Here is a 16461-nt window from a genome sequence, read left to right on the forward strand (position 1 = left end):
TATCGGTCCCTTTTGGGCCTTGTCCGTTCCCGGCGTGGGGAAACACTTTTATTCCAAACTGTTGCCCTGCAGCTCGTTACGCGTCCGAAGCATCGAAGTTGCGCACCAAATCGTAGTAGAACTTGACAGCCTCTATGTGGGCATGCATGTCAATGGCCTCATTCACTGTATGCGCATTTTGTGTTCCGCCTTTGCGCGTCGGCACCCATCGGTACACATTCTTCGTAAGGTCTGCACGTGTCAGCGCCAAGTTGTCTGCCCTCACAGGCTATGCCACTGGAGCCACTTACTGAGATACCATCGAGTGTCCGTGTTGCCGGTCATGAGTTCGCCTACCGGGACAACCTTTCCGTGCTCGAAAGCGAATGTGTGCTGGATTGTACCTGAGAAGACATCCCATACCGGTCCACTAGTAGGTGATACTGGCGCATTTTTCGTGTCTGCGGTCGCAGTGAGTGTCAACGTCCCGTTGTAATCGACCTCATAGGCTGGCTTGAACTCCTCAAAGGCAGACTCTCCCTTGTATGCGCTTATGGATAAGCCGAACTTCTCTGCAATCGGCTTGATCTCACGGACGATCTTTTTCTTGACTTCGGCAGCCGTGTCGTGCGGTGCTACGCGGTAGTTGACACCCACGCGTACCTTCTCGGGCATGGCATTAATCTTGACACCTGCATTGAATAGGTCGACAGCTTGAGACGTTTGCACGCGGTACTGCGTTGGCCGGTCAATGCTTGCCAGCTCGTGGGCGAGTCCATGAAGATCTCCCTTCTTGATTAACTTCGTAATCTTTGGCGCCGCGTCAGGGGAGTATCTCGCCTGGCACGCAAAATGATTGTAAATCGGCGAATCCTTAATGATTTTGGGCTTGAAAGGGTTCGACTCAAGTTTGACGACGATTTCTGAGAGAATTCCAATGCCAGTGTGAGGGAATGGCGTGGAGGAGTGTCCGCCATTAACCTGGAGATCGATCCACACATCGACATGCCCCTTCTCTGTCACAGCCGGCAAAGCATCTTGAGTGGCCGGTTAGACATATTTAAATTAATTTTTCTCCCACTCCCAGGGTGAAACTCACAAAGGGTATTGCCTTCGAGCAACTCAAGTCCCATACCACCTTCGTCGAGCAAAAGAGCCATAGAATACTGGCCGTACCGTTCCTCCAAAAACGGCCCAATCGAGCCGGCACCACGGCTCCCAGATTCTTCATCAAAGCCGAGAGCGACGATGATGGTTCGGCGTGGTACCCACTGGGGGTTAGACAGGAGAGTCTCCAGAGCGGAGAAGATGCCAGTTAAGCTATTCTTATCATCGGAGGCTCCTCTTCCCCAAAGCCACCTGCCGTCGAAATGAGCTGAGAAGGGTGGATATTTCCACGTGGATGGATCAGCTACGGGAACAACATCTTGGTGAGCAGTAAGCAGTATCGGCCTCAAAGAGGGATCTGTCCCCTTGAGACTGAAAACCAGCCCAAAGGTATTTACCGTCTCCCGAGCCATACGGGCATGACTGCCACGGTTAGTTTCACAGTTCGTGGTCAACTGCGAGGGTAGATGACATACACAGATGGATAGAGCTCTGCGAGAGCGTCGTGTAGGTCGTAGAAGACATCCCACCTTGGGTCGTCACCGGGTTCTCCATTGTCATCGTATGATACCGACGGAATCTTTACAATGGTACTATGCCTTTCGACCTGCTTGGATAACGCCTTCTTGTTATCAAAGAGGTCCCTTGCAGATGGCAATCCATCTGCTGAGGGATCGAGGACTGGCGGAAGGTCACACTTGAACTTGGTAGAGTCAGCGCCTCCCAGGACTTGCTGTCCTCCATCCTGATAACTGTGTTGCCCAGTAGCCGCTGCTAGGGCAGCAGAGACATTGGCCACAAGGGCTAATTTTGACCAGAGCATCGTGCTTGATCACGGTATTCCAAACTGTTATGGAAAGTCTGGGAAAGACTTCAGAATGTCGAGATCACGCTTGTGACTGAGAATCCAAGAAGAGTGCAAGCGGTCCGGGCATGCGGGGAAGGAAAGTTACGAGATGGCAGAAAGTCAACAAGCTACCCCAACCCGAGCTTCGTTGCAACGTGCCCTGACTATGGCGTCAGGTCGAAAATCCATTGCTTCTATCCAAGATAGGCAATCGAGTGGTCGCAATTCAAGGGTGTGGAAGCGGGATGGCGGAGAATTGATAGGAGTGGTCCGATGCCGCATCGAAAACTACCGGACGCCGCCAGGCCCGCCGATCTGCTCACTGTTGAATGAAGTGAACCATTGTGAATTCTGTAGAGCCTATATTCGATATCTAACGGTCCTTGATGGCTGTTGAGGCCTCGGCAGAAGAAGGCCTCCAGAGTGCGTAAGTCTCGTGGTACAGGAGAGCATCGACTATAACGGCGAGCGGCCGGCGTTCATCGGGGCAGGATACCGACATTCGGTGCCCCGCGTGGGGCTCTATGTAAGCTTAGCTACCCCTGTCAGCGAGGCATGGCCCAGGGTCTGGTTTTAGCGGCAGGCAGCTTCTGCATGACGAAACACCCAGTTGAGTAGACGATGGGCAACATTTGGACGGTTTGACAGATTGGTCAGTGTACGACTTTGGCATAACAAACAACAGATCATCGACTTTCTTGCGAGCCAACCCTACGACCCCCGAGACACCTACCGACCACAATCACAAGAGGAAAAACGGCCTGAGCTCGCAACACTATGGCTTCGGAAGCAACACCCATATCACCCGCCCGCTTCGCCGAGGCGCTGAAGGAGCTGCCGGCCAGCAGCCTCGCGCTCAAGGTACTGGAGCTACGCAACTCGATCGCGCACCTCGACTACTCCAACGCCGAGCTCAAGCCCTACGCCGAGGGCCGCGCCTCGGCCGTCGACTCGGCCGCCGCCCCGGACCAGCCTGACCAGGACTGCGTCGACGCCATCCGCGAGAACGAGCTGGTCATCGAGCGCATGCAGGAGCGCATCGCCCTCATCAAGGCCGAGGTCGAGGGCCGGGGCCTGAGCTGGGCCGAGTTCCAGGGCAAGCCGGACGACGAAGAGATGAAGGAGGAGCCCGAGACCGTGGCGCCGCCCGCGCCGACCAACGGAGTCAATGGACATGCATCAATCACCGCCGCGGAGAGCAGGCAGCACCCCGCATGGTCGGACGGCACGTTCACGACAGGCACGATACGCGGCGGCTTGAGTGACGATGAGCTGAGGCAGCAGCTGGAGGCTCGCATGCGGGAGATGGAGGGCGACGATGACGAGGGCGGTATGCATTTGTAAAAAGAACGCGTGGGAGATGGCACCGGCGCCATATTGGAGGCAGCACGAGGATGGCGAAGGGTCCTGTTTAGAGGCACACGGCGTTCGGATGGAAAAGGGAAGCATTCGGGGAATCAAGAGATGGCATCATGAATATGCTACGATTCCCAATTACCAGGTCGATACCCAATGATTCTTGTTTCCACAAATTTCAAGAATACTCAACGCTTTTTGAAACCCTACACAGTGACTATCCCTTACATGAAAATAACTCCTTTGGTCTTGCCTTGTCCGTACAAATTGGAAACCCGCTACTAGTTACACGCTGGAAGCGCCCAAAACGCCATGACTGACTGATCCCCATTCGCTGAACATCTGACCCTCACATTTATGAGGGTGTCTAGATCGGTGAAGCCACACCTTGTCTAGGCATCGCATATGTTGCGCTCATGGTTTCGTCGAACGTCTGGAACGGGCCAAATGCCTGCCATCGTGTAGTTAGTACGCTGTTGCTCGAGCTCGCCGGCTATTTGGCCTGCATGTATAGCTCATTACTTACGGACGCATCCAGGTCAACCCAGTCCGTTGTTTGCCAGTCCTGGAAGGGTTGGAAAACTTCATATGCTGGTTGTATAGCCTGACCGAACCCTACAGGGTGGTCCGCAGATAACGATTGCATGGCCAAGGGCACGCCCTGAGATTCCGACCTTGTGTCGCACGTGGACCTCGATGTTTCCGTGGCTGGTGTGCTGGAGATGGCAGATAACCGGCGCGGCCTGGCCTCTTGCCTCAGCTCTTCTAGTATAACAGCGTATCTTCGACTTGGGGAATCCGCTGATGCAGTTTGGGCGAGGTTGGCATGGCATTTCTCTGCCAGGGCAAAGAGTTTCCGGCTTTCGTCGTCGCTCTCACGGCCACGGCTCCGTTGCTGGATCTCCCAGACGTAAGTAATGGTCAGCGCACAAAACGCCACGTACGGAGACCACCAATAAGCATGCACGATTGTGCGATCCGAAGCCATCGAGACCAAAGTCGTTAGAGCAACCTTTGCTGAAGAGAGACAGTCTTCGACGCACTCCTTCACTGATGGGTCAGTGCTCTGGCTATCCAGCAAGAATGGCCGATTTGCGTGCATAACAGCGTGACAGTACCCTAGCTTCAGTGCCATTGCCTGCCTACGTAGCCCTGGTATCAGACTCGAAGGGTTGATTGAGCTCAAATGGGCAGGCAACCCGGATCGCCACTTTCGTAGCTCCTGGCGTGCCAAGTTCGCCGCAGCCAGCCGGTCCTGTTTTGAGGCGGCGAAGATGGAGTACACGTCTCTCGAAGTGGTTCCAATGATTCTGGACAGCTTAGCATGTGCTATGACCCCTTCCATGATGCTGTCCCGTTCGAATCCGTCGTCCAATGCTTGCGGTCCTTGTGGGCTCATATTTTCATCGTTGATTGAATCTGGGAAGTCTTGGTTGATGTCCTCGTCGCGGAAATATCGAGGCCTCCCAAAGACGACACTAAGGTACGTATCGATAGTATATGCAACCCACAAGGTCCTTCGCTGGCACTGTGAGTGTATATAGTCGTCACGAGTGCTTGGGGTGCGGCTGGAGTTCTGGCTTGACCTTCGGTGCATGCCGAGCGCAACTATGATCTGATATGTGTTGCCAAGAAGATACCATGCCTTGTTCATTCTGAATGTCTGCAGAAGATATAGGACCTGTATCAGCCTCGCCTGAGCCGACTCCAACTGCGGAAGGCCTTTTTCTGTTTCGGTGAGCGAAGCAGCCATGGAGTAGTACCTATCGGTGACAAGTAATATGTCTTCTTCGTTCCATGAATCACTTGGGGTCTTATTCATCTTCTTTGCTTTGAGTGTTGTGATTGCCATGATTGTGAAAAGGACGGCGAGCTTGGAATTACTGATCTCGTGGGTTGGAAGCAGGCCTTGTCGCATGTTTCTCTGTACCGTATCCATCCACGCCATCACGGTTCTTCGGTGAAACATGATGTATGTAACAAGGCAAACTTCAAAGTACGAGGTCAGTAGGTCGTATGCGGTGGCTGGCAGCTCCACTGGGCCGGTCACTCGGATATCACCATGCAGAGGTTTGTCACCGGCTGTCTCAAGAGGCTGCGTCCGCTCGGACCCACTATGAATATGCGGGTTGACATTGCTGATCTGAGTTGACAGCCGTCTGTGAGCTCGGTGAAGGAAATTGAGTCCAGAGGTGGGCTCGTAGTATTGCCCTTCGATTTCATCAGCATCCAGATTCGGCGAGCCAAGCCTGCTACGGGGCTCCGCAGGCTGGCTGGGTCTAGCGCTAGCAGCTGCCAAGGGTGTGTTTGTACTGCCAGTTGGATACGATACTTCTATAGCCTGCGGCCTGGTGGTGATACTGATCAGCCAACTGTCTGTGCGTGGCGTTCCTGTGCTGAAGCTCACCTGCCGGCCGGTGGGGTCCGCGCTCTGCCACGGGTGTACTTAGCATCATACACACACTGTAGACTGCGCTGGACACAGCGAGTGCAAGGCAATGTCCCTGAGCATCTTGCCTTCTTGGCTTTGCAGTGGTCACAGGCCCGGCTAACTTTGGGGGCCTTCCTCCGATTTTCAGTCGATTCTGGGGACGAAACGGAGAGCACTCGCTTATGTCGAGGCAGCTGGGGGTTTGAAAAATCCTGGGAATCTTGCTTATGGGACTGAGAGACCTCGGAAGCAGGTGTGGATGCAGACATGGCTTGGTAAGTCAGCACATCGCGTGTTTCTTGTTGAGACGAAGTGGATGCGAATCCGAAAATCCGGGGTGATACTGTGGGGCGGCCCGGACTTCTACGCCACTTTCGGCTCACGTGACAGCCCAATGCCTCCCAAGTGTCATATCAAGTACGGGATGAACTCTCGCTTGAGGCCGACAACAGAGCAGCTCCTACTAGTGTGCTTGTGAAAGGAGGAGAGGGTAAAATAGATACAATAGTATCGCACACTACCAGAACCCCGATCAAGGCCGAGACACGTGCCAAGGGCAGCTTACTTAGAGCGTTGGCGGCTTGAAGAGGAATGCGCAATCCGAAACTGGCAAACTCTGTAGAGTGCAACTAGTGCTTTGCGCAAACCTGTACCAGATCATTTGCAGGGCCATTGAATCATACCAGAGTGGTAAGGAACAACTTGTACAAGAAGCGAACTGAGTACGTTGTCAGGTATAGATAGACTTTACCGCCTTTGCGACCCTGCATGCACAGCTTCAAGGGATGCAAATTCACTAAACCCAAAAATACGATCTCGCCTGACCATACCACATCAGTAAGTCAACTATGTGAAGCCCAAAAACCAGTCTAATAGCTGATGGAGGTAGAGTAACGGTCCAGCTTACACAACCAGCAGAAGGTGACCATATTAAATGTCTCATGTCCAATTCCCAGACTATCTTCCGCTAAGCGAATCAGTCCTGACTTGCACAAAGAAGTCCTTGATGTAGAAGGTCAGTGTGGACTCTCGGAGCCAAGGATTCTCAGGGTTGACGACTTGGAAATCAAACGATCTCAAAAGCTGCACGACCATTAGTGTTCCACACTATTATAGAACCAAACTTTGGGATATTCAGGGGAAAGAGCCACGCTCACCTCGACAAAAATTTTGTTCAATTCCATTAATGCCAACACTCTCCCGAGACACAGCCAACGACCATGACCGAAATTGAGGTCCACTACCTTCTTGCGCCTTGCTTTGGTAGCCTCGTCACAGTCAATAAACCGCTCTGGGCGGAACATCTCAGCGTCGCGACCAAAAACCTCCTCGTCTTTCATTAGTGCGATGTAGTTGGTGTGAACCTCTGTGCCTGCTGGAAGCATCTTTCCGCAGATGACGTCCCCTCCGGGCGGCACCGTTTTCGGGAATCCCGCCGTTAGTGGAGGACTCATACGCATCCCTTCACTGAGAACCGCCTGTTACACGATTGAGTTAGCAATCCAAGTATAAAGGAAAGGAGTAAGTGCATCTGACCTGCAGGTAGGGGAGATTTCGTGCTTCCTCGTTCTTGATTGGCCTTGAAATACGACCGTGCTCAATGCCATCTGATATCTCTTTCTTAAGTTTGTAGTAAATACTGGGCGACGTTATCAGGTACATCAGTATGCCACGAATTGTTGTGATGGATGTCTCCGTCCCAGCAGGCACCTGCACCGAAAGATCCAACTCCGCTTCGGTAGGCGAAAGGTCGTGCTTTAGCCACTCCTCCTGCACTCCATCAGTTTCAAAATTACTGCATCGAGCAATACATGCACTCAACCTACCAGCATGTCTCCGCCAACGTCTTGCTCCTTTTCGCCTTTAACTCGCCGCTCAACAGCTTTCTTAAGTTCTCTGTGTGCAGTATCAGCTGGCTGGAACCCCATTCAAAGCGGAATGAATAGCTACCCTAGCCATCCAGTAGTCGTACTTGCGCCGAAAAGACGGAGGAAAAGTGGCGAGAACAAAACAGTACGAAACGTTGGAACCATAGAGGTAGCATGGACAAATTGGAACAACTTATCCGCACTAGTCAAATATTGGAAATGGTCCTTGTTCGAGCTCAGATTCCCCCACGCCTTCCCCATACCTGCTAGTGTGATGAGGTCAACTTGGAAATACTGAAGTAAAAGGCCCATATCAACGATAGCCTGTCCGTTGCCCTCGTTGATTCTGTTCTTCAACACGTCTACTAGGACGGCTATGTGCTGGTCTACACTGCCCTCGATGTCCAGAAGGCCCTTTCCGGAAAACCCGAAGGTCAGCTTGGCTTTTCGTTTATCGTGCTTCGCTGTGTCCAGCTCGCTGAATACGCTGTCGCCATATGGATTGAATCGGATGCTTCCGTACCAGTTGCCACGTGTATATGATGAGCGGGCCGAGTTAATACGCCACAAGGTGTCAGGATCTGATATTAACACGTCGGTTGGTGTGATTCGTACAATTTTACCATATCTTTTCTGGAGATCTTCCGCAGTCTGGTGGAAGCGCAGACGGCTTATAGAGCGGTATGCCCATAGGCTAGTTATCGAAGCGATGAATGGACCAGGAACATGGCTAAGACGAAACCATTGTCTCGCAGTAGAGATGACCGCACCCACCACAGCCACGGCAATACCGAGAAAGACCAAAGCGTTTGTTCCATGGTACCAAAAACCAAGGCTCTGTGTTATTGTATCCATGATGCAAACAGACCTGCAATGTCTGACTTCGCAGTCTTAGAATTCAATCTGGCACTGGGGAAGGAAATAACATATCAACTTTAAGCCAGGTATATATATATTCATATTTGTTCATTCGGCACACACAGATTTTTTATAAGGGCTTTTCATTGGTGGGGACGCTGATCCATGGAGATATATTGTGACCGGTCAACTTGAGATGGTGTCAAATATGCGAACGCATAATGCCACGAGACCAATGAAAATGATCATTGGTGTATCCACTTGCAGTAAACGCATGGCATGACTAAGGTACTAAGTGATGCAGTTGCAAAATCTCGCAGACTATTGCTACATGTCGTACACCCCCGCACTTGTACTGCGTGTCCTTGCATCACGCTTCCAAAAATGATTGAACGTTGGGGTAGGGCAAGCGGGATAGTCACCGATTGAGCTTCGACTACAACATGAACTGCCGCCACCATAGTCTTACGATTGGGTTGTCTTCTTGAATACAAGATCCAGGCAGATTCAGCTTGGAGACGGCACTTGCGGTCATTCTGTATCAGCGCAGTCGAGTCAGACCTGGAAAGATGGGATTGATGGGAATGCTTTGTGTTCGGCGCGTAGAACTGCCTGCGCTATGGTGATAGGGGGTTGTTCAGCTTCCTACTCCGGGATAACGGAGCAGTAATTTGTCGCCAGCGCCCGCCCAGAAGTCTAAGAACAGCTTGAAACCCACCTCAGGGGCCACCTCATCGGGATTGCCACACCTAGCAGGTCCGACACAAATAGCCCAAAATGACACAGGGAGCTGAGAGATTTTCCGAGACGAGATAAAGCTGCCTTGCGATAGAGTATTTGGAACGTGACCTTTAGCTTGAACCGCATATCGTTGTTTGCAAATGTTCTGAGTAATGTTGAGACAGGCAAGGTGGCTATGGAAGCTATGTGCTGAATAGATGTCCTTGAAGCGAATGGAAATCTTGATGGCTTTCTTCTGACGAGTGCAAGTCCAATCGATCAGCTGAGCCCCTTTTTGGCTATCAGAGACTCATATCTTGGCGTCAAGGCTATCCGTATCTTTTTGCCCCAGATGACAAGGGGAACATACAACAAGCCAATAGCAAGAGAAACAAAACCACAAACGATGTACATGTTGCTAAGGCCCATCGCAGTCCACCATGGAACCATGGCAGAGGGGATACCGATACTAACAGCGTTTCTGAGGAACGCGACACCAACAAACGCTTCGGCGGTGAGCTTTAGGTGATTTATTAGTACGTTTACTGTCGTTGAATTGGGTGTCATGACCTACTTTGGTATAGGAGTCAATCAACATGGTGAAGGCAATTTCGCCGGTTGAACCAAGACCAAACGCAAACAATGCACCACCAATGCTTGGCAAGATCCAGTGCAATCCCTAATTGCAGGATTAGACCATGTGAAAAAGTGAAACGTCTAAAGAAAGGTTATTCGTTTCACTGACCTTATCAGATGTCACCCCGAACATGATGAGCCCGCCTGCCATAAAGACCACCGATACACAAAGTTGGTGAAGTCGCATCTCCGGCTCGAATAACCTCCCGTTACGCTTCGCTATTCGGAGAACGAACCAATCAGACATAGGACCACCATAAATGTTACCCAGTACGTTGCCAACAAACGGGCCAAGTGTCATATAGCCCACACCAGAGGTATCAAAGTTGTATGGAGGCGCAGAGAAAATGACAGAGGTCATAGCCATGAGCAGCACCAACCAGGCTACTCCGGATGCAAACTGCAGTGCCGTAAACATGACGTGCGGCAATGTAATGACGTGAAGTGGAAGAATGAAAACTTTCCACAGGCTTTCGTCCGTAGGGGTCCAGAGCCGCATTCGTTGGGAATAGGTGTGAGTTTGGTATGTGGGAGTTGACGAAATAGACTGAGATCTTGTTCTATTCAGCGGTGATAGCTTGTCCTGGCTGGTGGCGTCGGTCTTCGCCTCTTGATCATCTTCGATCGACTGTGTGGCGACTTGCACGCTCCCAATATTGACTGGGACGTATTTGGTTTCTTCGTACAAGAAACAGAAAGCAACGAAGAGAATAGTCAAGCAGATAGAAAGCGCATAGTAGGAGAAACGCCACCCTTGTGTTGCCGCTTGTGCACCAGCAGCCAGCGGGCATAGAAAACTACCAAAGTTGACGGCGACGAAATATACGCCGTTAGCCCGCCCTCTCTGGTGCACGAAGAACAGGTCTGCTATCTATGGATCGGATTAGCACCCAATGGTTCTTTTTGTCAGGAGTAAGCACTTGGCTTCTCTTTCTTACTGTCATTTGAACGGCGGTCTCGTTAATAGCGCCTGCCAATCCGCTCACAACTGAAGTCACCATCAGCTCCCAGAGGGTGGTCATCTTAGCTGACCACCACGCGGTCGCCGCCAGGACGGCTGTCGACAAGATATAGGTAGGTCGACGTCCGTATTTAACGGTAAGTGGGATGAAGAACAGACAGCCGACCGCAAGGCCGGCTAACTGTGCTGATTGCGCGTTGCTCAGATCAGTGATGGTAACGGGCATGTCTACCACCATCTGTTGCCAGAACACAGTCTGGATCATCAAACTAGTATTCCTATAAGTCAAGACCGCCCAACAGCTAATAGTTTCAGCCTTGCATGTCGGACACAAAGACTTACACAGCGAATGCAGCGATTGTCATGCCAAAGATGAGTGCCATATTGAGATTCTTTCGCCATAGCGGCCAATTCTACACCAGGAAGTAATGAGTAAAAGAGTCAGGTGAGGAAGCACATTGGAGAGTGCCGTACAAGAGGTTCGTTGGGATCGGAGGAAGGCTGCGGGGAGAGCACGACTCTCTTGGTTTCGGTCGCCTCCTGGACTGAGTAACGAAGATTGCTGTTAGCTGATGCCAAGCCAACAAAGCATTGCCGTGTACTACGAACAATCAATCAAAGTGACCGTTCCCGGAGGATACATCATTTCGTCGTGGGCCGCCATGGCCCTCGCCGCCGTCAAGATGAACTTCTTTCCTTCGCGTTGTGGTCTGCGTCTCAGAAGTGAGCAAGAACAAACATGGAGTCAAACAAGCGTGGTAGTAGAGAGAATAGTGGAACCAGGCGGAGTTGGGATATGGTAACTTCTGTACCACTTATAGACCTGGGAATGCCTAGCGGCAGGACTTTGGCCATTGAGATCTTGGCCATTATCTCGCCAAATCAAGCGGCCTAGCGCATTGATATCTGTTACCCCAAGAACGTAATAAGAACCTAGTGATAAGACTATCAAAAGGGCCAAACACCTCGGGCTGGAGCTTCGGTAGTTCAATTTCTGGGGTGCCGGGACCCACTTTCCTTTTACCCTTTGGGGGTAATAAATGCGCCATCTCCTCCCTCACGAGTCCACGGACCCAAAATGTGGCCCCTGGCCTTCTTCGATAAGCGAGCCCCATGGTGCATGACCCTCTTTCCAACCAGCTGCCAGCACGAATGACCATCGGGACAAGGAATAAGCAGTTTGTGCCGTCTCTGTTTCTGCCAACCGATCAACTACGGGGTACCGTAATCCTGGTGTTAGAAGTATGGCCAAGTCCAGAACCGGATGCCTGACTTGTAGGAAACGCAAGCGCAAGTGCGACGAGACACGACCAGAATGTAAGGCATGCGTCAGCCGCAACGCCAAATGTGGTGGTTACTTGCGCCCGGTGCGGTGGGCCAACGGTATAGCTTCCAGAGGCAGATTTGTCGGTGTCAACCCGGGAATGATGATACCACAGCCAGAGATGCCTATCGCGTCTGCCGAGTCTGCACAAACGAATGTCGACATCTCCTCGCTGGGAAGGATGCGTCCGATCACCAAAAAGGAGCGATTGGCGTTCGATAGATGTAAGTTGACCCCAAAATACAGCCATTGCCGGAAACACCTTTCAACTAAGACCTTGAAAGTCCTCGCCGGAGGTCTCCATCATATCTGCAGCGCCCGAATCTACGGTTGGCTTGCCCCGTTCTTCGATGTCATGTCGAGGGACTCCGAGTCTATCATAGTCGTGGCGGCCGCACTACAGACCTTCCTTGAAGACGGTTTGACAATTGCGTCCCTAGAGCATATAGATCGTGCTCTTCAAGTCTTTCGCACTGAACTCACGACTCGAGGTGACAAGCGGGGCACAGCTACTGTCTGTAGTGGACTACTACTCTGTACTCTTTGCGTGAGGCACCCAGCCCCTTATCTGTGGAAAACTCGCAACAACTTGATTTGTGTATTATCTTGGTTCCTACATTAGTGGCAATGCTGACATGTGACATGGTAGCTCTTGCAAGCCCAGCCGTTTACTCCATACCTTAGATTGATCACGGATGTTCACAATCTCGGTACCCTACTAGAGAATAGTATATCCGACCCCAAGCTGAATCCTCCAGTCCAGCATACTTTGGAGGTATTGGGCGTCATGGATCTACCAACGTTCGTCATTGGCCGCACACAACCAAGTATGAACTTGTGGACGCAAATTCGCGGTGTTACAGTCGCCGACGCAAGTCCCTTGATGGGTGAGGTAGAAATAGTGACTGGTGTACCCAGAAGCTTACTCGACATCTTCGCGCGAATTACTCAAGACGATGACATGTTAGCTGAATCCCAACTGTGGACTTGGCAGGGCCTGGTTGGCAATTTCCTCGAGTGTCACCATTGGGATAGTTGGAGATATGCCGGCATTCTTGACATCCGCCGCCGACGTCGGCTACGAGGCGCTCCAATAACTCATTCCAACGCTATTATTCCAACTAACTACCCTGTCTCTGGTACCTTCCCACCCACCGAGGTTGTGCTTTGCCGACTATTGTGCTCGTTGGAGGCAATGTGCCGAGGCCTTGAAGCGGCTGAAGACAAACGGCAGACCTCGCTGCACCACGGGCTGCTTTACCCATTTGCCACGGCATCTTTGGAGTTCTCTACTCTGTCGCTGCACCCAACGTGGCAAGAACTCATGAATAACATTCGCCTGAGATTTCTTGAAATCTCACCAACCAAGTTTTCGTCATCTTTGCTGGAGCTTCTCGATGAAGCCCGATCATCAGGTGATGAAAAGTTCGATATCGAAGAGGCTGCTCGAGGACGGAATATAGAGATTGCGTTGTTCTGAAAGAGTCCTGTAAGAAGATTCATGTCCATGGGCTATGGAATTCTATCTGTGCTATTTGAATCGGCCAATCACACTTTTATTTTATGCGCTGGTTGAGAACGCAGTCACCAGAACTACACAACGACTCCTTCTTATCCACTGCACTTGTGCCACAACTGGCTATGCCATTAACCACCGCTTCATTTTCAATAACGTCCTGCCCGCTGCAAAGCTTGGACGCGATGTCGCGATTTGAGGGTACATCAATGGCCGGATTAGCTGTAAAGAAGTCCACAGGATTGATGTGAAGTTGGATCATCTCTACGGGCCTATCCAATTGTTGTCAGTGTCAAAATAGCGGCTTCGGGGATCACTGAAGTGAGAAACTTACATCACTGGCCAATCCTCTACTCGTGGATTATGCGTCAGCCCAAATACGCTCCAGACGACTACGTCGCTCTGGAGAACGTCGTCACAACGAGCTGCCGCGTCAGCAACGCCCTCCTTTTCCACTTTGCTCTGCAAGGTGTACCGACCACCTGCATAGAGCTCGTCATCTTTATACTTAGTTACCCACAAGTGATGCTGTCCGAAAAGGGCACGCTGAGCCTGTCGGCTTCTAGGGTCCGCCAAGAGTAATTGCGTCGCTGGTGGCACGATTTTGTATCCCACTGGCTTGCCACTGACGGGATTCGACTTGTCCAAGTTCTGGATCTTGAAGAGCCTGGCATTCTGTGGCGCAGCATCAAACCCTCCGGATGTGGTGATGCGTGTCTCCTGGACACGGTAGGCATTGCCATTCGGGTTTTGCCTGGCGTCGAATGGAAGAGGCAGAGACTCCTGCTGCACGACAGTATTCTCATGCCCATCAATACTTGGATCAATCCGCACGCAGAAAACATGCTGGTGATTCTGAGCGAGAACACCCGGTGAGACAACATTTCCCCACGGTGCTGTCTTGCCAGGGTCGATATTCACGGCAGACACGATGCCCGTCGCACGTACTTCAACTGCAATACCTCCAGCTTGATCGAACTTGTACTGCAATCCGAATCTCTTAGTATCTTACTATATGCAAGATTGAGAATAAAACTTACGTTGAAAATATACTCATAGTTCGCAACGGTGAGGATGTACTGTACGACAAGTTCTCGGCGACGGGTGACTACGGCCCTGCCTGTTCTCCAGTTGGTGTGCTTCCAGTTAATACCGTTGTCCTGTTCATGGAGACAAATGACGTTTCGTGATACTTCGGCTTTTCCATCTGGCTTGTTGACAACTCCGTCGAAGTACTTTGAACGAATTAACGAGACAATCATCGGCAGATGTTATGATTGCTTTACCTTGATAACGCCTAAGCAGTCGCAGCCGAGCTCGAGATTGTTGGCGCAATGACCAACCCCTCCATCGCCAAAGTCAAAGGCCTGCTTTCGATGGAAGGGGGCTCGAGGATCAGCATAAGGCACTGTCATATCACTGATGGACAGGCGATATAGGACAGGCCGCCCGTCATACCGAATGTCATGTAGCACGGCGCCCTCGCGCGGGTTGAAGCTCACGCGCATCCTCCACTTCTGCCATTTGACTAGACTCTCGTCTTCAACCGAAAAGCTGGGACCATTAGGCTGGATGACACTGAGCGGTTGAAGGTCAGTCCGCATGCCGTAAATGGTCATCTCTGGCACGTAGTCTGATGGTTTGCAATGATCAATAACGCCGGAGGTCGGCGCCGTACTAATGTACGGGTCGTGTTCACCGCCTGTGGACAGCTCATCCACTCGGATGACTTCCTTTTTCAGCCAGTCCACCACAGGAATCAGAGGAAGCGGGTAACTATAGAAATTCGCATCCGGATTGCCACTTCGCATATCCATGGCGAACACAAGAGCTTGGAAATAGCGCCGGTCCTCGTCTCCTTTGTCAAGACCACCGTATGGCCATGGTTCAATGACAGCCTGGAACCCCTCTGGAAGTGCGAGGGCTGCAATTTTGGCTTGCAGTAGAGACGAGCTCTCGCAAACCTTCACGACGGAAACGAGTTCATCCCTAAAGAAAACTTGTCAGTCGCTTATGGTAGCTGTAGTCATATAAGTGGATCCTTACATGGTGAAACTATAATGGACGCCTTCCGGAACTGTTTCATAGGAGATTCGCTCCTTTTTCTCAATGTCAACCACAGCCTCAACTGATTCAGGTTGCTGCTCTTTGCGAATGACACCATAATGAACGCGGGCCAGACGTGGAGGCCTTGGAGACTCAGGGGTAACATGACCTGCATGCTCAAGATCTAGAAACTTGACCAATTCGGCCTTGAGAGGTTCTTGGAGGTAAATCACCCGGAAGTCGAGTATTGAATCCGGGTGGCATTTCTTCACCACCTCTGAGGCGATGTTTGTCTCCTCCACACTGAGGTTTGCTAGAGGATGTGGAAGCAACATTGCAGTCGACAAGTTGATCTCCTAAGAAATTGACACTGGGTACGAGTGGGATATTAAACAAATGAATGGAAGTCGAAACTCTAGAAAAGGGGGTATTTGTTTATATATACAGTCAGTGGACCGCGGATGATAAACCGGCAACATATTAACTACCAGGAGAGCCTAGAACTGCACTACACTGATGGGCCGGTTCCCTTGGCGGGGCGGAATACCTTCCAGCTCCACCCGTCGCGGCCAACTACACCCAATTTGGGTAGTCAACGCGCCCCTCATTGTTCACACTGATAATTGTCATAAACTTGCATAATTGCTTTATGAGGTACATGAATGTTCGCGTGACACACACTCAAGATCCATCCTGAGAACATTAAAGGTATAACATTAAAGGTTTGATTGTGCGGGTTGGGTGAAAAAATGTCATTATGCCCCACGAGTCTAGAAAGTACGTATTTTGCCCAATTACTGGCCCACATGGTT

The 16461-nt window shown here is 51.2% G+C and overlaps 7 protein-coding genes across 7 annotated transcripts; 2 read left to right on the forward strand and 5 right to left on the reverse strand.

Moving 5' to 3' along the window:
- Positions 1-76: 76 nt before the first annotated feature.
- On the reverse strand, positions 77-1909 carry JN550_012246 (uncharacterized protein; the record flags this gene model as incomplete). Its single annotated transcript, XM_049310702.1, has 4 exons — positions 77-231; positions 291-1016; positions 1079-1509; positions 1563-1909. 4 exons carry the CDS (start codon positions 1907-1909, stop codon positions 77-79), a joined length of 1659 nt encoding a protein of 552 aa, XP_049165778.1.
- An 801-nt stretch (positions 1910-2710) lies between these two features.
- Positions 2711-3277, forward strand: JN550_012247 (uncharacterized protein; the record flags this gene model as incomplete). Its single annotated transcript, XM_049310703.1, has 1 exon — positions 2711-3277. One exon carries the CDS (start codon positions 2711-2713, stop codon positions 3275-3277), a length of 567 nt encoding a protein of 188 aa, XP_049165779.1.
- Positions 3278-3782: 505 nt separating this feature from the next.
- On the reverse strand, positions 3783-5989 carry JN550_012248 (uncharacterized protein; the record flags this gene model as incomplete). The annotated part of the gene is made up of 2 exons (XM_049310704.1): positions 3783-5720; positions 5843-5989. 2 exons carry the CDS (start codon positions 5987-5989, stop codon positions 3783-3785), a joined length of 2085 nt encoding a protein of 694 aa, XP_049165780.1.
- A 688-nt stretch (positions 5990-6677) lies between these two features.
- On the reverse strand, positions 6678-8443 carry JN550_012249 (uncharacterized protein; the record flags this gene model as incomplete). Its single annotated transcript, XM_049310705.1, has 5 exons — positions 6678-6803; positions 6878-7198; positions 7257-7490; positions 7547-7581; positions 7852-8443. The coding sequence occupies 5 exons, from the start codon at positions 8441-8443 to the stop codon at positions 6678-6680; spliced, it is 1308 nt and encodes a 435-aa protein (XP_049165781.1).
- A 640-nt stretch (positions 8444-9083) lies between these two features.
- Positions 9084-11633, reverse strand: JN550_012250 (uncharacterized protein; the record flags this gene model as incomplete). Its single annotated transcript, XM_049310706.1, has 9 exons — positions 9084-9465; positions 9537-9685; positions 9741-9845; positions 9912-10673; positions 10741-11032; positions 11106-11176; positions 11238-11308; positions 11373-11473; positions 11587-11633. 9 exons carry the CDS (start codon positions 11631-11633, stop codon positions 9084-9086), a joined length of 1980 nt encoding a protein of 659 aa, XP_049165782.1.
- Positions 11634-12007: 374 nt separating this feature from the next.
- On the forward strand, positions 12008-13567 carry JN550_012251 (uncharacterized protein; the record flags this gene model as incomplete). Its single annotated transcript, XM_049310707.1, has 4 exons — positions 12008-12311; positions 12372-12601; positions 12737-12974; positions 13056-13567. The coding sequence occupies 4 exons, from the start codon at positions 12008-12010 to the stop codon at positions 13565-13567; spliced, it is 1284 nt and encodes a 427-aa protein (XP_049165783.1).
- A 76-nt stretch (positions 13568-13643) lies between these two features.
- On the reverse strand, positions 13644-15984 carry JN550_012252 (uncharacterized protein; the record flags this gene model as incomplete). The annotated part of the gene is made up of 5 exons (XM_049310708.1): positions 13644-13875; positions 13938-14587; positions 14644-14838; positions 14890-15592; positions 15650-15984. 5 exons carry the CDS (start codon positions 15982-15984, stop codon positions 13644-13646), a joined length of 2115 nt encoding a protein of 704 aa, XP_049165784.1.
- Between the last annotated feature and the right edge of the window lie 477 nt (positions 15985-16461).

Source organism: Neoarthrinium moseri (assembly GCF_022829205.1).
Source record: "Neoarthrinium moseri strain CBS 164.80 chromosome Unknown scaffold82_Wmoseri_CBS_16480, whole genome shotgun sequence".
Taxonomy (NCBI): domain Eukaryota; kingdom Fungi; phylum Ascomycota; class Sordariomycetes; order Amphisphaeriales; family Apiosporaceae; genus Neoarthrinium; species Neoarthrinium moseri.